We start from the raw sequence: 22,393 nt of genomic DNA, 5'->3' as shown, positions 1-22,393 counted from the left end.
ATCCCTTCCAGCTCCTTCCCTCTCAAGATCCCCGCTTTATAGCATTTTTAAACGTGCTCGTACAGTAACACCAGGATTTTAGTACCCCTTTCATTTTAGCGGCCCGATACCCGTGGCCCGCAACCCAGTCAGAAAATGGTTCCATCAGGAATAATGGTAAACACGAATGCGTTGCACATATGGGCATAAAAAGGAAAGCTCGGACCCTCAAGAGTTGCTGCAAATATGCTGAGCGGTCAGGTGAGTGATGTATCTGACACACCGCGATCAGATAAGCAGAAAAAACGGACCCATCACTTTTGCAACCTAACTGAGCGACTGACTGTAGATTGTGCTAAACGCACTCGCGTGCCGCTATAAAAGAACATGTTTCAAGATGTCACGTGACAACGCATCGTTGCTAGGGTTACCAAAGGTTACCAATTCCTTTTAACCTGAAACATGATCTTCGATTCGCTAACACTACCGCCACTAAAGCGTGCATACAACGCATACACAGTAGAAAGAAATTGATAATCACGATTCAATCGAAACCGTCTCTAAGGTTATGACATAAGCAATCAGATGAATATTTCCAACTACGGATATTTATAAAATATCATGCCAAATCGGCAAACTTTTGTATTTAGATTTTTAATGCCACTATAAAAAGCTTTACATTTTTTGAAATATAAAAACATGCCACTGTATATATACGTCAGCAACGAATGGTTACTCTTAAAATTATTATATAGGTAATGCTGCCCGGTCCCTTATTTCAATCAATGGCGCTGCCCACCCTAAGATGGCGGACAGCGAACCGCAACTCTTTACTTTTTCCATTTCCGCCTCTTTTGCTTCCGGTGCCTTTGAATGACTGGCTCATCGGTTGCAGTACTGTACCGGGTGAGCGTGGTCTTGTGAGGATGGTTCTGTTGGAGAGTGAGCAGGTAAGAGATTAAGCGAAGGAGACGAAAACAAAAGAGGACACCAACGAGGTAGGGTGTGGCGACGCACTGGAAGCGAGAGTTACGTTATAAAAAAACAGCATTCCGTAAAGTATTAAGGAACGACTAAGGGAAATGAAGTGCCACCGCATGGGAAAGATGAGTGATATATTAAGCATTGGGGAGATCGGATTGAGATTTGTTGAGGAGGAAATGGGTGCCACATCGACGGAGAAGATTATTTATAAACTGGACCCTAAATCTACACAAACCTAATTGAAGGGGGCACTTTAGGAGAGGAGAAAACTTCATAGACTAGCGGGATACCATAAAACAGAGGAGGGGATGTGGAGTTTGGGTACCGTGACCAGATTTTTAAGACAAAAAACCAGGATATGCCACAGACGTAGCAGAAGTAGGAGTGGATCTTAACAGTGTCTTTTGTCGCGGAAAGGCGGCAGCAACACAGGGTACCGACCGGTACACCGAGACCTTGGTTGCAAGAGAGTACGTAATCAGTGCACATCCAGTCCGTGGTAGGAGACGAGTAAGGTAGCTTCTCCAAGCATAGCGATTGTAGTTGATCTGTATTTAGAATAAAGTATATTTGACTAATGGAGCATCAAATAAGTCTAAGCTCGTATATCCCAAGCATACTTTAATCCTCCCCGTCCTTTCTTTATTACACACGTTAAGATTACAGCTTATTCCATTGAAAATCCACCTACAGTTTTCACTGGAAATCTATGCAACGTTTTACTTTTTAAATGTATTTTGTGATGTTTCATTCATAGATAAAAGACAGTCATTTACAACACTAATAGCTCCAACTCCCGCAAATGCGAGACCTACAGCATTGTAAATGCTTGTTATTGAGTAGGGCACCAGAGAGGGATGCCCCCTGCCGCCAATTATTTTCGCTCTAGCAATAGAGCCTCTGCCCTGTGCACTCCGTCACCAGACTGTAGACTGGAGCTTCAATGCACACAACCAATGGCACATAGTCTCACTCTATGCAGACGATGCGTTGATTTATCTGCATGGTAATATGACTGTGTTGCATGCCCTGATGAAGTTGTTGGAGCGTAAATTGGGGGTAAATCCCTTTTATTCCCCATGACACCTATGGCATCGGAACAAAGGCACAACCTGCCACACCTGCTCACTTCGTCCTGTGACTCCTTCAAATATCTGGGGGTACAAGTTTATCACTCACAATTCGGATTTCGGTCTCCAAACTTTATGCCCCACTCTCGGAAGGGGAGCTGGTGGCCCCTAATTACCAACATTACACGGCTGCACAACTGCAATTGCCAATGTGATGGCTGGCTGGCATGCCGTCCAGCCGTAATAATACTGAATTGGGCCTTTGGGCACTGGGGCTACACCAAGACGTGATATTGGAGTGTCTGCTCCAATCTGAGACCGTGACCCCCCAAGAAGGCTGGAACTATATTAATGTTCACAGCCCCCAACTGCTGGTCCCGGTATTTACACAAAACACAATCTTTACCTCCTTATGCCCCTGAATTTCCACTTTGTGTGCTTCCTGGCAGCATAGCAAGAATCTCTCACTTCAAAATGGCAAACTGGACTGGAGCAGGCATCAGCACTTGTGGTGACTTATTCGGTGCCTCCATAGTAAGCAAGTTTGAAATCCTTGTAGCCGATTACGGAATACCTCTGGGCTAGGGTGACCAACTGGCATTGGTGCAAATTCAGGACGGTGAGTGTAAAAATTCAGGACAAAGGGTCAAAATTCAGGACACAAATTCAGGACAGGAGGTCAAAATTCAGGACAAAACTTCAGGACAATAGGTACGTTTTACAGACACGTCAGAGGTCGCGCAATAGTATATAATTAAGCCCAGCCGTTTCCAAACATATTCAACCATTTGCAAACCAATCCATCATGTATCCTTCCATCTATCATTTCACTCATCCATCCCCTCATCCATCCTTTCACTCATCCATCATCCATCCATCCACCCTATCCATCTGTACACTTATCCATCCACTCTTCATCCCATCCATTCACTCATCCATCCAGCCATTTACCCTTTCACCAATCCAGCCATCCTTTCACTTACTAATCCTTCCACCCATCCACTCTTTTAGTCATCCATCCATCCTCCCTTTCTCTCTCCATCGACCCTTTCACTTAGCCATCCTTCCTTCCTTCCTTCCTTCCATCCACCCACCCACCCATCCATCCATCCACTCATCCACTCATGAATCCATCCATTGACCCTATCACTCACCCATCTATCATTTCACTCCTTCACACATCTATTCATCCTTTTGTCCATCTACCCTCCCTTTCACTCTCATCCATCCTTACATCCACCCTTTCACTCATACGTACATTCATTCACCCTTGCACTTATCAATCCATCCATCATTTCACTCATCCACCCACCCATCATCCACCCAACCACCCACCCACCCATCCTTTCACCCACCCACCCACGATCCAATGCACTCATCCATCCTTTCACCCACCCACCATCCACCCACCCACTCATCCACCCTTTCACCTACCCACTCATCATCCATCCATCCATCCTTTCACCCACTCTCCATCCATCCTTTCACCCACCCACTCATCATCCATCCATCCTTCCCCTCATCATCCATCCATCCTTCCCCTCATCATCCATCCTTTCACCCCCCCCTCATCATCCATCCATCCTTTCACCCACCCCCTCATCATCCATCCATCCATCCTTCCCCTAATCATCCATCCATCCATCCTTTACCCCACCCCCTCATCATCCATCCATCCTTCCCCTAATCATCCATCCTTTCACCCACCCCCTCATCATCCATCCATCCTTTCACCCACCCATCATCCATCCCCTCATCCATCCATCCTTCCCCTAATCATCCATCCATCCATCCTTCCCCTCATCATCCATCCATCCTTTCACCCACCCATCCATCCATCCTTTCACCCACCCATCCATCCATCCTTCCCCTTCATCCATCCCCTCATTCATCCATCCTTCCCCTCATCCATCCTTCCCCTCATCCATCCTTCCCCTCATCCATCCATCCTTCCCCTCATCCATGCATCCTTCCTTCCACTCATCCATCCATCCTCCTCATCCATCCATCCCCTTATCCATCCTTCCTTTCATCCATCATCCATCCATCCCCTCATCCATCTATCCAGCCATCCTTCCCCTCCATCCATCCCCTCATCCATCCATCCTTCCCCTCATCCATCCTTCCCCCTCATCCATCATCCTTCCCCCTCATCCATCCATCCTTCCTTCCCCTCCTCCAGCCATCCTTCCCCTCCATCCATCCCCTCATCCATCCTTCCCATCATCCATCCATCCTTCCACTCATCCATCCATCCTTCCCCTCATCCATGTTATGTTATGTTATTTGTAGTTTTGTATAGCACAACGGTTACTCAAAAAGAGTGTCCCGGCGCTTTAGGTAAGGGGAAGTAATGCAGAGTAACATAACACAGATTAAAAGAAATGAACAGCACACAGACAATAAAAAAGAACAACCTGGAAACCTACTGGGAGAACAGCCAGGTTTTAAGCCCTTTCCTAAACTCAAGAAGAGAGGTAGCCCCCCGAAGTGGGAGCGGCAACGAATTCCACATCTGTGGGGCCAATAAACTAAAAGAACGGCCACCCAGGCGGGCCGTCTTAACCCGAGGGACCGTCGCCAAGAGTAGAGATTCAGACCTCAACGACCGCGCCGGATGGTAAAAGGCCAGTCTCTTTTGGAGATACTTCGCCCCCACCGCATGGAGCGCCTTACAGGCCAAGGTCATAGCCTTAAAGGCAATCCGCTTGCGGATGGGTAGCCAATGTAGCGCCAGCAGTAGCCCAGAGACGCTACTGCGTCTATTTAGACCAAAAATGGCCCTGGCCGCCGCATTCTGCGCCACTTGAAGCCGCTGTAGCAGGTACTCTGGTAGGCCCAGGTAAAGAATGTTGGCATAATCCAACCTGGAGCCTATCAGAGCCTGCACAGTCAGCCTCCTATGCTCCTCAGACAGAAGAGGCAAAAACCTCCGCAGCATTTTTAATAGGCCGAAGCAGGTGCCGGTCACCCCCAGAATCTGGGCCTTCATCGTCAACCCCTCATCCATCTTAACCCCCAAGTTTTTAGCCATAGGGGAGGAGCCGGATGGTGGGAACATGTCGACGGGCCACCAGGCCTGCCAGCTGGGCTCAACATCGCACCCGAAGAAGAGTACCTCCGATTTATCGGAGTTGCACTTGAGGCTGTTCAGTTGGAACCATGCGAACACCGCCCCAAGGCAACTCCGGATACTCTCCCCGTCAAAGTCAGCCCCTCTCTCGCAAGAGAAGAGGAGCTGGGTGTCGTCGGCATACGACACGATCCGGGCACCAAACGACTCCGCCACCGCCACCAGTGGGGTCATAAAGATGTTAAAAAGGGTCGGGCTCAAAATAGAGCCCTGAGGGACCCCGACTCCCAATGGCGGCATAACGGCGGAGTCAGGTGGTGTCCAGACCGTCTGCCGGCGGCCGGCTAAAAAAGACGAAAACCATTTGAGCACCGTCCCCCGAAGACCAATCTCAAAGAGTCTTGCGAGAAGGCCATCATGGGGGACGGTGTCAAAAGCCGCCGACAAGTCCAACAACACCAACATGACTTTGCCCCCGGTATCCAACACCCCTTTAATGGTTTCAGAAACCTCAAGGAGCGCGGTCTCGGTGCTACGATTAGAGCGAAAACCTGACTGAGAGTCATGCAGAATCTCGTGGGACTCCAAAAAATTGGAGAGCACCGACTGGACGTGCTTCTCCAAGATTTTTACCAAGGCCGGCAGCAGCGAAATCGTTCTCCTCATCCATCAGCCAGCTACCCTTCCACCCATACATCCAGCTATTTACATTTTCTCTCATCCATCCTTCCCCTCACTCAATCCATCAATCCTCTCATTATCCATTTATTCAATCTTTCATTCATCCATTCACCCTTTCACTAATTCATTCAGCCATCCACCCATCCCTTCACTTACTTACTCGCCCACCTTTCCATATTAATTTGAGTTGAGCCCTTTTGAGAAGAGGCCCATCAGGAACTTCACCCGCGCTGCAGGAGCCGTTCCAGGACTGGGACAGAAGCCACCCAGGTCGGAGACAGGATCCACCACACGGGGGACAGGAGCCATCACAGGCAGGGGCGGGGGAGGGGGACAGGATCCACCACAGTGGGGGGACAGAAGAATTCACAGGGAGGGGGGAGGGCAGGAGCCATCACAGGCGGAGGGGAGGGGGGACAGGATCCACCAGGGTGGACACAGGGGTGGGCATGCAGTATTTAGTATCATCTTGGGCTCCTCGCCCCCTCCTGCACAAGAGAACGAGATGACAGGCTCTCTGTCCAAAATGCCACCCCCCACTTTGATGTACAGTACTTACAGGAGAGAACTGGTTTAACTGATTGTCCTTTGTTAATCAGTGTGGGTGCGATTGTGCCATTTCTTAATTTTATTACATTATAGACTGCATGTTTGAAGAACCGAGATTTGCTTACAATTTAGTGACAGTAAATAAACTCTGTGACGAGAGAGAACCACGTGCTGCCTCTGTGTAATCTGGGGTGTAATCTGGCCGAGTCTAGGATGTTTGGGGCCCTGGGAGAAATGGAATGTGTGAGCCCCCCTCTAAATAGCAGACATGCCGCACTCATGGCTGTTTGCATCTGAATAGATGCCCCTGCTCCTGAAGCTGCAGCCCCCCTCTGTCACCTTCAAGCACCTCTTAACAGCTCATCAAGGGCTCAAGTCAAGGGCTGAAGGTGTGAGGGTTGCCATCCCGCTGTGCCTCTCCAATGCTGCGGGGTATCTGAGCTTTGGAACAGCATCGGTGTCAAGAAGGGAGGTGGGTGGAAGCTGTGCCTGGTTAAAATTACGGACAAATGGCGTCCGTTAAAGAATCCTTCACGGACAACGGACAGACGGCCAAAATTACGGACTGTCCGTGAAATTTACGGACGGTTGGTCACCCTACTCTGGGCTCCTTTTTAATGTATGCATCCCTTACCCACCAATTATATAAGACTTGGGGCATGACTCATGACAAACCCATGGTGGCACGACTTCTTCAGACCATACTAACACACAGTACGGGCAAATGGGCAATCACTATGTTGTACAATTCCTTAAGGATGGACACAGCATCCCCCTTAACAAAGCTTAGAGAATATTGGGACACTGCACTTTCAATAACACTCCCTGTCAAACAGTGTAGGGTACCTTAAGATTATTTCCTCAACTACCAGACTAAACTATACACACTTTAGTTATCTTTATCACATATACCTCCAACCCCCCACACTCAGATTGGCGCCTGTCCACGTTGTTGCAATACAGATGCCACGTTCTCACATATGGTGTGGCCTTACCCTCAACTGCCAGCATATTGGAATAAAGTAGCTGACATGCTATCTGAGGCCACAGGCACAGTAATCACAGCACAAGGCTCACACTTTATGCTGGGCATTACAAAGCGCAACGCACTGTGCAAAACTCTAAATAAATTCATAGATTTAGCGTTGGGTTTAGCCAAACGGCGGTTAGCTATGATCCGGAAATAGAGGTCTGCGCCACACATTCAACTGTGGCTTGCTGACCTTCACGCGGTGCTAGTGGCCGAATGTGAATTGTCCTAATGCAATATCGTGAGTTGCCCAGTCCTCCTCAACCCCCACCCCCAGCACCCTCCTCCCCTCTGCTGGAGTGAATATCTGACATTAATTGAATAGAAAGTGCATTGTGTTCGCCCTACATAGAGAACTTAACAGGGATATCGTGCACTCGCGCCCATGTAGCGTGCGACATGACCTGCGGTAGCTGTACCTTCATAAGCCCCCCCCCTCTCCATCCTAGCTCTTCTATAATTTTTGTGCTATCCTCAGGCGAATGGGTTAATGTACCGTAGACACACCCTGATACTGGTGCAATGAAACCAACCCACCCCTCACCCCCCGCCCCCTTTGTGCCAGAGGCCTGCCTGTATCTTACCGTCCACATGCTTGTAGTTAAATTAGCGCACACCATATAGCATGTTCACTATTAGTTGTCCAGGGTACCTCCCTCGGTATACGATAGACGTTATTGTGTTGCTTTGTTACGTTGTTGTGATTAATGAAATTGCTAGGGACTACAACGTCGTTAACGCAAAATTGCTGTTTTTGTCATATCTTTTGGATACTGTATTACATTGTTGTTGCAGTGCAATAAGTGTAACTCCCATTCTCTTCAGAGTTGTGTAACTTATTTTGAAAATAAATAAAAATATAATTAAAAAGCATAAAGTGCCAACATGGATGGGCCAAAGTCAAAAGTTCAGGCAGACTGCAGTCCAGTGCAGGTCAAATGCAGTCCCAGATTAGTCCAGCTGAAATTTTACCTTTTCAAGTTTTGTGCCAAGAGTCCTGTTCGCATTGCAGAGAGCTGTGAAGAGCAATGAGTGTCGCTGGGGGCTGCTGGGGTGACGCGAAGAGCAGGCGGGGTGTTGTCGATGGGTGGGCTGCCACCTTATGATTAGCCCTTTAAGTTTTTAACTTTAACTCCTACGGTCATGAAATTACCTTTTTAAATGGCACAATTGAGTTCACATTAGCCGTCTTAGTATTTTTTAATCTGCATAAAATTGGCCTGGCATGAGTTGATTAATTGTATACAAATTTGAGTTGTACATTTTATCTGTGTATAAACTGTGACAATCCGTACGTATGTTTAGTAATGTATTTTTGGCACGAGGCACACAGTTGCCTGAAAGGACTTTAAGACTTGTAACATTTGCGGTCATTTTTACCCCCACATTTACTCCATGAATTCTTTCTCTTTGCTAAAAAAGGAAACCAGCTATTTCGTAGTTTAGGAAAATGTTGGATGAAATCTCCTGCTGCTAGATTGGTCTTTTCTGTAGATAAGAGAAGTGCTTGTCTCCTCTCCAGTTACCACTTGCTAATTTTAGTCAGGCTAGAGTATTCGATGGGAAGGGACCAAGATAATGAAATATAGCAGTTCCCAACACTGTGCTGCTGTATATGCCCCAGTCCACACGTACTACCATAAAAAACAATGCATTAATCAGTAATAAAAGGAGTTATACAGAAAAGGTGGTGAGGGAGGGACATACCATAGTTTCAGAGGGGAGCCTCAAATGGTCATTATAGTTCCTCTAGCGTGGAGCTAAGTAGAACTTGCTCCTCGGTCCAGTCTTTTTGTATTTTCAGAAAAAAACCTAACAAATAGGACGGCGAACGGTGAGCATACTTTGTAGGTACAACATCCAAACTTTTGCAGGTTCTGTCCTGATAAATGTGGGATAACTTGAGTGAAGTAGTTTAGTCCTTTTTCAGTCTAAGGTAATTTATACTTTAGGCGCTTACTCCTACCTATATGATGGGATTGGTTTAACACCAATCTGCTAACTAAGTCTGTGTGTTTCCTTGCAGTTTCTGACTGAGCTGACAAGACTGTTCCAGAAATGTCGGACCTCAGGTAGCGTTTACATCACCCTTAAGAAATGTAAGTAGAAATTTCCAGATTTATACTTTTCGGATCTTTGTATTTAGAAATTTGTGCAAAAAGTTAACCTTACTGTAACTAATAAAAACAATCGTCTTCTGTTTGAATATTTGATCTGGTGCAGTACATTACCTTTAAGCAAAAGAAAGTGTAATGTAATATGTGCAGTTGCCACCAGACAATAAATAGGGTTGCACACAAATAATAACCTATCTTCTTTGCCAACTGGCTTTTTGAAAGACACTGACCACATACCATAGTCAGGTCAGCTTCATACTGTGATGAAGTATTTTGTCTACAAAATGTGAGCCATCCTATCTGCTTGGTATACACGCTTCCAACGCTTGTGAAATGGTAGCTCAGTTGAATTGACATGTACAAATTGCAGTTAACTTCAACATTGAGTTCTGCTGCTACCATACGCTCACCCCTGTTCCATCCCGACCTCAGCTGTTATTCAGTTAAGACCCTGATGAACATTAGTGTTCAAATTTGTCCTTTGCTGTAGTGTACGTCTAAACAATCATCATTGCTTCATGGTTGGTGTACAAAACCTTAAATCTGATTACCCGGGGTGGGTTTTATGTGGCTCCACTTAGGGTGGTTCAAGTACATCCTTTCTGCCTGATTCTCAAGCTTTTGTAGCATGGAAACGAATTTGTTGTTGAGACCAGAGGATATTTTGCTCTAATCAAAGCCAGTCAGAACAAGCGCTTTCTTCAGCTGAAATCGATAGCCAATATAGAAAAGTGGAAGGATTTCTTGAAGCGTAGAGCCACGTGCTTTCACCCTTTGGGAGCAGTAAAATTAGCATTGAAAATAATACTCGCATTCTTTATTTTAGCGATTTGAACAGAGGCGTTTAAAGGCCTGCTGGCTCATCAAAGGGTCATATGATGTCACGTTGTTGCTATACCACCAAAACATAATTCCTTAATTCTGAAATGTAAGGTTCGATTCACAAACCCATTCCTCTTCTGGCCACTGGTCTCCATACAAGATCCACCTATTCCTGTCTTCTGAATGCACACAGTTTGGAGTACTCTCTGCTGTTGAGTTCTCGTATTCTTAGCCATCCCATCTCGTGATCAATCCCCAACTGTACCAAATCTCCTATCATTTCTCCCCTGCCCGCAATTTAGTGTTTATCCTTACAGGTTACTGCAGAACACTTTGAACCCTCGCAAATTAAATAGCTCCACATAAAAACAATATAAATACATAAATGAAACAAAGATAGTAGTATTGGGGGAATTTCTCTGGCAGTCATTTTTTATTCTCCTTTTTCTCTTTAATAAAGATGATGGACGTACAAGACCTATTCCACGAAAAGGTCATGTAGAAAACTTTGAGCCCGCTGATAATAAATGTCTTTTGAGAGCTACTGATGGCAAGAAGAAGATTAGTACAGTGGTAAGTAAAAATACATGTGATAACTTTGTTTTTATCTGCCTGAATGTTTCTGTGTGTTTGATGTTTGAATGTGGCTGAATTAAACTTTATCAATCAATCAACAGGATTTGTATAGCGCGCTACTCACCTGCTAGGGTTTGGGGGGGGGGGGGCGCTACTGCTGGAACAGCCAGGCCTTGAGCTGTTTCCTGAAGGAGAGATGGTCCAGGGTTAGATGTAGGTGAGTGGGGAGGGAATTCCATGTCTTGGCTGCCAGGTAGGAGAAGGATCTTCCTCCGACGGTGGATTTGCGGATACGTGGGACGGAGGCGAGGGCGAGGCTGGCGGATCGGAGCTGGCGGGTGGGTGTGTAGAATGTGAGGCGGCTGTTGAGGTACTTCGGGCCCGTGTCGCGGAACGCCTTGTGTGCGTGGGTGAGGAGCCTGAACGTGATCCTCTTGTTGATGGGGAGCCAGTGCAGGTCTTTCAAGTGGGCAGAGATGTGGCTGTGGCGAGGGATATCCAGGATGAGTCGTGCTGAGGCGTTCTGAATGCGCCGGAGTCTTTTCTGGAGTTTGGCTATGGTTCCAGCGTAGAGGGTGTTCCAGTAGTCCAGACGGCTGGTGACGAGGGCATGGGTGACCGTCTTCCTGGCTTCGGTGGGGATCCATCGGAAGATCTTTCGGAGCATGCGCAGGGTGTTGAAGCAGGATGACGAGACAGCGTTGACTTGCTTGGTCATCGTGAGGGAGGAGTCCAGGATGAAGCCCAGGTTGCGTGCGTGGTCTGTTGACTTGGGTGCGGTGCCCAGGGCAGGGGGCCACCTGGAGTCGTCCCAGGCAGAGGGAGATGATCCGAGTATGAGGATTTCCGTCTTGTCTGAGTTCAGTTTCAGACCGCTGATCTTCATCCATTCCGCGACGTCTTTCATTCCTTCCTGGAGGTTGGCTTTGGCGGTGGCAGGTCGTTGGTGAGGGAGAGGATCAGCTGGGTGTCGTCGGCGTAGGAGATGATGTTGAGGTTGTGTTGGCGTGCGATGGCTGCGAGAGGGCTCATGTAGACGTTTAAGAGGGTGGGGCTGAGTGAGGATCCTTGCGGAACGCCGCAGATGATTTCGGTGGCCGCGGATCGGAACGGGGGAGGCGGACTCTCTGGGTTCTTCCGTCGAGGAACAAGATGATCCACTCCAGGGCCGCTCCTTTGATTCCGGTGTTGCTGAGGCGCTGTATCAGGGTGCGGTGGCATACGGTGTCGAAGGCTGCTGAGAGGTCCAGGAGGATGAGGGCAGCAGTTTCTCCGTTGTCGAGTAGGGACCTGATGTCGTCGGTGGCTGCGATGAGGGCGGTCTCGATGCTGTGGTTTGCTCGGAACCCAGACTGTGTGGGGTAGAGGGATCCGTTGGTCTCGAGGAAGGTGGAGAGTTGTCTGTTGACGGTCATTTCGATGACTTTGGCTGGAAAGGGGAGGAGCGAGATGGGGCGGAAGTTATTCAGGTCCGAGAAGATGGGGTCGAGCGTGTGGCCGGCGTAGTGGGTGGGGGTGTTAACCAGTTGCTTGAGCCCGAGGTTGGCGAGGTTATCCAGCAGGGCGGCGGTGTTGCAGTCCTTGTTGTTCTCCAGGTAGAAGTTGAGGTCCCCTAGGAGGATGTAGTCTGTGGAGGTGAGGGCGTGCGGACTGACGAAGTCTGCGATGGCTTCGCTGAATTGTGTGCGTGGTCCCGGGGGTCTGTAGATTTATAGGTTTATAACCCATAAAAGGTTAAAACTATGTAACCATTAGAAACGTAACTTTTTTACCCTATGTTTTTGCTTAGTCCAGTGTTTATGAAAAACTGAAAATCAAATAGTAAGACATTAGCTGGCTGTTCTGCCAGGTGCGTGCTAGCTGATACCGTCTCCCATGGCAGCTGGACCAGCGGGGTAGGCATAACTTGTGACTCCAATGGACTGATCACAGAATTCCTCAATTAGTATCTGGTGCATGGGGAGACAAGAGCAACAGGATGGTATGTTGTATTTTAAAAATGTGTGTAATCTACTGAATTTATCAAGTTCCGGTTGAAAGTCTTGGAATTCAATCTATGACTGAGCTTTTCCCCTTCCAACCCACAAAACCCAGCGAAAAGAATAAACTTGAATCATCGCTGCAGTTAGTGCTTTAGAAAAGATAAGATTGGGAACAAAGTAAGATCATTGGCAAAGGCAATTCTAAGAATTTCAAATAAGGGCGTATTAAATGGGGTTCTTATCTTGGTGTTGAGCATTAAAAACAGAGGATAGTGTGGAGAATGAATTGGTATTTGAAAGACTAGGATTTGTGCTGGCAGCTAATGCGTTCTGCAGCCTTTAGCTGGCCAGTAGAGCGAATTTGTTTGCTTTGCAAGTACATGATATATTGATTTGTTTTTTGGGAAGGGAGCTAAAAAAGCATATTTCTCACAACCTGGACAGGTAAACAATTTCCCAAAATTGTTTGGTATGTGCTATAGGTGCCGTAAAACTGCACCATATAGGTGGAAGGCAATTTTAAGGTTAATGTTTACATGTTCCAGGCTATGGTGATTTCAGACTGTAATTATGAATGCTAAAATTGATTATAAGTGATTAGTATGTAATATTCTTATGTTTTTTTTCTACAGGTAAGTTCCAAAGAAGTAAATAAATTCCAAATGGTAAGTTACAATGCCAATTAATGGCTTGTTCTATAGTTGTGCTATTCGTTAAAAAATGTCTTTTAGTCTTTGGCTACAGGCTATTCAACTGCAGAGTATGAAGGTCATTGCTTTCTTGGCTTACACTTGGCTCAGAAAACTGTGGTCCATTCAAAAATGTCACATTAGGCGATTGGCTTACAAATGCCTTTTATCATACATTTCTCTTGTGCTGTTGGTGACTGCAGAGTTTAGGATGATCACTGATAGTATGTGAATTGGAATGGTTACAATATTGTTGCCTAGATTTACCTCTGTTTTACCTCTTCTCTCGTATTAGGTTTTCAGAAAATATGAATTTGACAATGACATAATAGGAGAAAAGTGAATGTTTTGTGAATGAGCCTTTTATGACGTTTCATGTTGTGGATGATGATATGCCACAGCAAAATGTGGTACTTTTGTTTCTAAATCCGATCTTACCTGTGAAGTTAAATACAATGTAACTGCTTGAATTGAACTACACATGATGGTTTCAGGAATTTGAATGCTAAAAGCATTCCACAGTCACTATGATTTCTCATATCCTTGTTTACTGTGTAACTGAATAATTTGGAGCAAATACTGCGGTCTTAAACTTGTTAAGGGATAAAACAAGGATTTTAAGCTTTGGAAGAAGGAAAATAACGTTGAACTGGTTTTTGGGCCCCACAGAGTTGGAAAAGGTAGAAGAGTATAGGTACCTGGGGATGTGGTTTCAGAAAAGTCTGAACTGGCATACCCATCTTGATGCACTAAAACTGAGGACATCAGCTTCAGTAAGCTGACTAAAACAATTCAATGGAGTCTATTGCGAAAAATCGGATAGACCGATTTTGAAAGCTTTCACTGCCATGGTACCGCCACAATTCCTATATGGAGCGGAACTGCTATACTTTAGTGGTAAAAATGGATGGGATGCCGAGGAGGGAAAAACGTATTATTGCCTAAATCCTCAATGGTCCAGGCAGTGAGACTAGAAACTGGAACCACCTCTTGGGGTATAATTGCTTGCATGGCCATATTAAGTTTCTCGCAGCGCCAGCGAACGGGTGAAGAATATAACATTTCGCAATGGTGCAGAAATGAGGTAGTGAAGAGTGCGTAAATGTGGGCAAAAGGGATAAGAGAAACTATCATCAAGGCTTGTAGTATGATGAGGCTCAAGCTGTGCCCGATGACTTTACAAATCGAGGTTGACAAGAGGGAACTTAGGATCTTGGGGAAAGAAATCTCTCAAACCCTGGACCAAGATTACCTTTTGGGGAAAATATCTGTACGCTGTATTGCTACCGTGTGCCAAAATTAACAACATTTCCCTTCTATAGATAGATTACCCTGTCGCTAGTTAAAGAAGAGAAGTACTAAGGCTGAGAATAGGCGTTAACCCTTGCTGTGCTAACAACGGGGTAAAAGGGGCAATGATTGATAGCAAGGGGAAATGTGTCGGTACCATGGGAACATGTGATATTTCACAAATTTTATTGGATTGTCAGTAGTTTTTAGAAATTCGGAAAGAGATCTTACGACCTATTTTTAAAAAATATTGTATTAATAATAGGTTTTGCAGCGTGAATCTTTCTGGATTCACTATGCTGTGCATTATTCCGCGGTCTTGTGGTTGGGTCCGGATTCGTAGTCTTTTCTTTGTTTTTTTTTTTTTTTTTTCTTTGCCCAGGTGGGCGTCGGCGTCACACCCCCTTTGGGTGTATTTCCGGTGACGTCGGCATGCTTCCTGCGGAAGCTCCCACTCTTGGGCGCCATCTTCAGATTCTTTTTTTCCGCGGTCGGGTCTGGATCGTTCCCGTTTGGGCTCCAGACATTTTTGGAGAAAGAAGAAAGAAAATACAGAAAAGACGAGGAGAAGTCATCTGAAGACTCCAGGGGACTTCACCGACGAAAGACAAGCAAAGATAAGGCGTTTTCCATCCAGATCTTCGACGACCGTCGACGAACACGCGACCAGAGAGGCCCTGGACGCTCGAGGATGGACAACACGCCGTTCAAGTTCTGCCGGAACTGCCACCACAAGTACGCGCAGAAAGACCAGCACCCGGTATGCAACCTTTGCCTACCGGTGGACCACGAAAGCGGAGACTGCAACGCCTGTTCCGCCTTCACCCCGAAGACCCTTCGTGTGAGAGAGAGGCAGAGGGTAGCACACGCCACCCTGCAGGGGAAGGCCCCGACCCCGTCGCTCTACGAGCTGGGGATGTCCTCCGAGGAAGAAGACAACGCTGCCGCCGAAGACGACTGCTACACGGTCGTAGAGACCGATTACACGAAGACTTCTGACAAGGTAGGAGACTCTTCGGCCCCCAAGAACCCGAGAGACTCTGAGTCTCGAAAAATCGAGGGCAAGACCCCGAAAGCGCCGACGCCAAAAAAGGCGGCGTCCGCGACTACTCCCAGGCCCAGCGGATCCTCAGAGAAGGAGTCCCCGGCGCCGAGAGCTGCTGATCAGCAGAAGACGTCGAAAATCGTCCCCGAAAAGGATCGATCGACGAGGGAGAAAGACCCGAAACTGTCGACGACGACCAGAGACCCGATATCCGGTTCGACGTCGAAAACTTCGACTCCGAGAGGCACGGCGACGAGCCATCCGTCGAAGAGACCGGCGGAACCATCCGACGCGGAACACGCGGCCGAGATGGAAAAGAAAAGAAGGCGCCTCGAGGCAGAAATGGAGAACTTCATGCAGCGGAAAAAAGATTTCGACGCAAGGATGAAGGCCTTCACGATCCCTCTCAAGACCAAGCCACCAGTGCTGGAGGCGGTCGAGGAGGAAGAAGAGGAGGTCGCAGAAGTCACCGAGCAAGACCGGGACGTCGAGGTGTTCGACGACCAGGAGGAGTACGAGAATCCCCACGAGAGCTACAGCTATGGGGAGGAAGATGAGGGCAGGACAGACACAGAGTCGGCGCCCTATGACCTTCAGGATGTGGATTACATCGATGTCGAGACCGACAGCCCGGAGGAGGTGGTCGACACCTACCCCTCGAGGCCCTCGCCGCCGGACGACATCGGGGCCTACAACGCGGTGATACAATCTGCCGCAGCAGCTTTCAAGCTCAAGCTCGACGAAGAGAAGCAGAAAGCAGACTTTCTTCTGGAAACATTGCTCCCAACACAAACGAGGAGCCAGTTCCTCCCGATGCTCGAGAGCGTCTTGGCTCAGGGGAAGGAAGCTTTCAGGGAGCCCGCAACATGCAAGGCAGTGACTCCCAGAACTGAGAAGAAGTACAAGCATGCCGCAAAGGACCCGGCCTACATTCAGGGCACGGTCTCCGCAGACTCCATTATCACGGCCACAGCAAGGAGGAGGGCTAACGTACCCACTACCTCGGGCCCGCCACCGGATAAGGAGAGCAAAAGGATGGATCTGGTGGGCAGAAGGATCGAACGGAATGCCGCGACCCACTGGCGCATGGCTAATTCCAACGCCCTGGTGAACAGACACATGTACCAAATCATGGAGGGACTGGGACAGTTGGTGAAGGACTTGCCCCAGGATGCCAAGCAGAAAGCCGAAAAGCTAATTGAAGAGGGGAAGAATGCTGCAAATTCTTGCCTAAAGACGGCTCTGGATGGGGCAGACACGGCCAGCAGGCTCATGATGATGGGCGTCACGGAAAGGAGACACGCCTTGCTCAGGATATCCGGTTTCAAACCGGAGGTGCAACACAGCATCCTGAACACCCCGTTCAACGGCAGTACGCTTTTAGGACAAACAGTTGATGAGCAACTCAGCCAACTTAAGAAGGATAACGAAACAGCAAGATCCATGGGAGCATTGCAGTTCAGAGGGAACAAGAGGGGCACCCCGTCACGGAGGCCCGGCGGAAGAGGCGGAAACCAGCCAGGTACTTCACACCAGGCTTTCCAGCAAACGCACCAGGCAGACTCGCAGGGTCAGCAGGGCCATCAGAAACAGCCCTGGCAGTACCAACAAAGAGGCCAGTCCTTTCGAGGGAGAAATGGACGAGGACAAAATAGAAGAGGGGGCCAGCAGCCCACCTCCAAGTGACTTCGAAAAAATCCGTGTGCCCACCCACAAAAAAGATCCCAGGGGGCAGCACGTACAGATGGGTCAAGACAAACTAGACACCCACGACCACAGGACACCAGTGGGAGGGAGATTAAGATTCCACCTCCAGGAGTGGAGAGGAATCACATCAGACAAATGGATCCTCAACATTATCCAATTCGGATACTGCATAGAGTTGGAGGCGAGGCCAACAAGCAGAAAACCAAGAAGAAAGCCGCTAGCAAGCAAGCAGCTGCAGTGCCTTCAGGAAGAAGCAAAAGAACTCCTGCGGAAGCAGGCCATAGAAAGGGTACCCTTCAAGGAAAGAAACACAGGAGTATACTCAACATACTTCCTGGTACCAAAAGTAGACGAGACAATGAGGCCCATTCTCGATTTACGGTTCGTGAACCGATTCATAAGAACGCAAAAATTCAAAATGACCTCCCTGCAAGAGGTGCTCCCACAGTTGCAGACCGGGGACTTCATGGTCACTATAGACCTCAAAGACGCATACCTGCACATCCCAATGAACAGGAAGCACAAGCACATGCTCAGGTTCACCGTCGGAGAAAGCCACTACCAGTTCACGACACTGGCCTTCGGTCTAAAATCGGCACCAAGAGTTTTCACAAAGTGCCTCGCAGCAGTCGCGGCGCACCTAAGAAGGCAGGGGATACATGTATACCCTTACCTGGACGACTGGCTGGTGGAAGCAAACTCATACCAGAAATGCAAGCTGCACGCACATACAGTGACCAGCACGCTCATAAACCTGGGGTTCTCCATCCATTGGAAGAAATCATCAATGGAGCCGGAACAAGTGAAGATCTTCCTGGGAGCACAGATCAACACCTTACAGGGCAAGGTGTTCCCCAGCGAGAAGAGGGCGAGGGCGCTGGTGAAGGAAACTCGCCTCTACCGGAAGGGACAAGCTCGGACAGTGAGGACGGCGAGCAAGATCATGGGGATGATGGCATCATGCATCCACCTGGTACCGAATGTACGACTCCACATGAGACCCATTCAAGAATGGCTACAGGAGCAATGGTCACAAGCTACAGGCAGTTGGGAGGATCTAGTGGTTGTAACGCACGCAGTGCAGAAGGAGATGACATGGTGGACCATGGAGAACATAGCAAGGGGAAAGCCTCTAACGCCCCCAACGCCAACAGTGACCATCACCACAGACGCATCCCTGAAGGGATGGGGCGCTCACATGGAGGAGCTCAAGGTGAGGGGACTGTGGACACCGACGGATGCCACAAAGCACATCAATTACTTAGAATTGAAGACAATCTTCCTTGCACTGAAGGCCTTTCAAACAAGACTGTACAAGCACAAGGTATTGATACAAACAGACAACACCACTGCGATGTTCTACATCAACAAGCAGGGGGGCACACAGTCCGCACCGCTTTCAACGCTGGCGCAGGAGATATGGAGATGGGCCATCCCTCTCAAGATAGACCTGCTAGCCATACACCTACCAGGGAAGGACAACATACAAGCCGATTGGCTCAGCAGGCAGACATCGGCATCCCACGAGTGGGAGCTCAATGCTCAGGAGACAAGATACCTGTTCGACAGGTGGGGGACACCATCGGTGGACCTGTTTGCCACACGCCAGAATGCAAAATGCCAAAACTTCGCATCCAGGCAGCCCGAGGAGGGGACACTGGGGAATGCCCTATGGATAGATTGGTCAAGGACATTTGCCTACGCCTTTCCCCCGATACCACTGATGCACAGAGTACTGAGCAAATGCAGAGCGAGCAACATGACACTGATACTGGTCGCACCGCAGTGGGCGAGGCAGACCTGGTACTCGCAGATCATGGAGATGACACAGTGTGCACCCCACAGATTCAGCAGGAGGAAAGATCTACTGTCCATGCAGAACGGAGAGGTACTGCATCCAGAGCCAGAGAGCATGAGCCTAGTAGCGTGGCTCCTGAGGACATAGAGTTCGCACATTTGAGACTACCAGAAAGCACCCTGAGGGTACTTCGGGAGGCACGAAGGCCCAGCACTCGAAAGTGCTACGTTGCGAAATGGAAAAGATTCACAATATGGTGCAGACAGGAAAGACTCCACAATAAGATGAAGAGGGACTCCACAGTGCTAAGGTACCTGACGCACTTACTGGAGAAGAACCTTAGCTCATCCTCGTTAAGAGTTCACTTGGCAGCGATAGTAGCCTACACAAGGGGAGAAACGTGCAGGAGCTTCTTCACATCACAGGTGGTGAAGAGATTCCTAGAAGGAGCGAAAAGGATCGCACCACCCAAGCGGGTGCCGCCACCTGCATGGAACTTGAACACAGTCCTAACGGAACTCATGAAAGAGCCCTTTGAACCACTTCACAAGGCCTCCCTAAAGATGCTAACTATGAAAACAGCCTTCCTGATTGCGATAACGTCCTTACGCAGAGTAAGCGAGCTTCAAGCGCTGACGCTACAAGAACCATACATACAAATACACAACGATAGAGTTGTGATGAGGACTGACCCACACTTCATGCCGAAGGTGGTATCCAATTTTCACATGAACCAGTCGATACAGATACCGAGTTTTTTCCAAAAACCCACAACCAGCGCAGAGAGAGCTCTGCACACCCTGGACGCCAGAAGGGCAGTCATGCACTACATTGAAAGGACAAAGGGGCACAGGAAAACGAAACAGTTTTTTGTGTCCTTCACAAACAGCTTCATGGGCAAAGCAGTAACCAAAAGGACCATTGCACGATGGATCGCACAAACAATCCAACTCTGCCACAAACGGGCAGGACAGGAACTGGCTGAGGGGACGCGTGCCCACTCCACCAGGAAGAAGGGCGCTACAATCGCCTTCCTGGCTAACACACCCATAGAGGACATATGCCTGGCGGCAACATGGGCTTCGGTGCACACGTTCACGAAGCACTACTGTGTGGACATACAAATGAACAAGGAAGCTCAAGTGGGACAGAAGGTGCTACAGCACATATTCAACACCCAACGCTCATCTTCCACCCAGCCGCCACAGAGATGAGAAACCGCTACAAAATCTATGCACAGCATAGTGAATCCAGAAAGATTCACGCTGCAAAACGAATAGTTTTCTTACCTGTCGGTGTCGTTTTGCAGCTTGAAGATCTTTCTGGATTCACTAGCGAACCCACCCACCTCCGCCAGAAAGATGAGGCTGGAGAGAGAAGAGGTGGTTAACTAAAGAATAGACTTTGAAAGTACAAAGCGGTAAATACAAACTAAGATGAACATTGCCATTACTTCGGAAACGAAAGAAACACGGAAAAAAAGAACCCGAAGATGGCGCCCAAGAGTGGGAGCTTCCGCAGGAAGCATGCCGACGTCACCGGAAATACACCCAAAGGGGGTGTGACGCCGACGCCCACCTGGGCAAAGAAAAAAAAAAACAAAGAAAAGACTACGAATCCGGACCCAACCACAAGACCGCGGAATAATGCACAGCATAGTGAATCCAGAAAGATCTTCAAGCTGCAAAACTACACCGACAGGTAAGAAAACTATTCGATACAGGCCGTAGATCTTTTAATTGAAATGAGAAACTTAGATGTAGCTTGGGCAATGGGGAAGTTTGTTCGTGCAAAAGGTTAAAGAAACCCTTAAATGTGAATAAAACTGAAATACATGTTTTACCATATGATACGGTGCATGTCACGGATTGAGGGAAAGATTAATGATTTTAATTATATGAATTTTTATGATGATGGTTTTTAAAGAATTGTGATTTTAGGAGCTGTATTTATGAAGATTTTAAATGTTTAAGGACCACTTAGTCCAAATAAACTTTACTTTTGAAATGAACTGAATATTTTTGCCTTTTGATTTGATGGTTCAATAGAATAGTGGGTAATCATTTAATTTTGTTGCAGGCTTATTCAAATCTACTACGAGCAAACATGGACGGCTTAAAGAAAAAAGACAAAAAGAGTAAAAGCAAGAAAAGCAAAGCAACTCAATAATGAACTGGACTGATGTTGGCATTTTGGAGATGGACCAGATTCCAAGCCCTCAACCCCCACCTTTTTTCTTTCTTTCAACACTATAGTATCAACCTTTTACTTCACTGACCATGGCTATTTTTTTAAATTATTAAACTTTCATTTGTATTACATTTTTTCTCCTTACTAGCTGAGGCCATTTACTGATTAAAGACTCCAAAAACATTGTTCGTTGCTTAAGCCACCCAGAGTTCTACTGTTGCTGGAGTTTTTAAAACCTCTTTTGCAGTTGTCCAAATAAAATAAAGAACACCGTTGCTATAGGAGCAGTGAATTCTTTGTTTTGGCCACCAGAGCAATGGAAGCGGTGTGAAGATGTAAAAGTAACCAGCAAGGCGGTCTTCCAGTTGTACCCACAAATAGTCTTGATTGATGAAAATTGATATCAAATTATTTCCCAAAATGATATATAGCAACCAGACATTTTTTTCAAGTGTTCGCATGTGAGCACAAATGTTTTGTTTTCCTTTTAATGTTTGGATCTAAATAGTTGCAGGGATTTGTTGCAACACGGGTGTTAAAAAAATATATTACAAACTCATATTGCTGTGACTATTGCATACATTATTTTAATAGCTTTGAAGCACATATTCATTTTACCCAGTTTCATGTGTGGCAAAGACTCAAAGGATTGATTACATTTGCACCTGAATTAATTTACTAGGTTCCAGAGCGAGATCGTGATTTTCTTTGGCAGGATTAGTTTGTCCATTTTTGAAAAAAATGTACGAAATGAATAAATATTTGAGCACATTAAGCATTTTCTGCTATTGAAATTCTTACCGCACATTTG

General features: G+C 47.3%; 1 protein-coding gene across 2 annotated transcripts; it reads left to right on the top strand.

Annotated features, from left to right (window-relative positions):
* Positions 1 to 819: 819 nt before the first annotated feature.
* On the top strand, positions 820 to 22,357 carry SRP14 (signal recognition particle 14). Of its 2 annotated transcripts, XM_078659774.1 has the most exons (5): positions 820 to 929; positions 9,393 to 9,465; positions 10,766 to 10,878; positions 13,496 to 13,528; positions 21,472 to 22,357. In XM_078659774.1, the coding sequence occupies exons 1-5, from the start codon at positions 906 to 908 to the stop codon at positions 21,559 to 21,561; spliced, it is 333 nt and encodes a 110-aa protein (XP_078515900.1). In that variant the 5' UTR covers positions 820 to 905; the 3' UTR covers positions 21,562 to 22,357. The 2 variants fall into 2 exon arrangements, with proteins under 2 accessions (XP_078515900.1, XP_078515901.1); XM_078659775.1 differs by lacking the exon at positions 13,496 to 13,528.
* Positions 22,358 to 22,393: the final 36 nt, after the last annotated feature.

The sequence above is a fragment of the Lissotriton helveticus genome, chromosome 9, assembly GCF_964261635.1.
Source record: "Lissotriton helveticus chromosome 9, aLisHel1.1, whole genome shotgun sequence".
NCBI lineage: Eukaryota > Metazoa > Chordata > Amphibia > Caudata > Salamandridae > Lissotriton > Lissotriton helveticus.
This window is presented reverse-complemented; position numbering and strand designations above follow the sequence as displayed.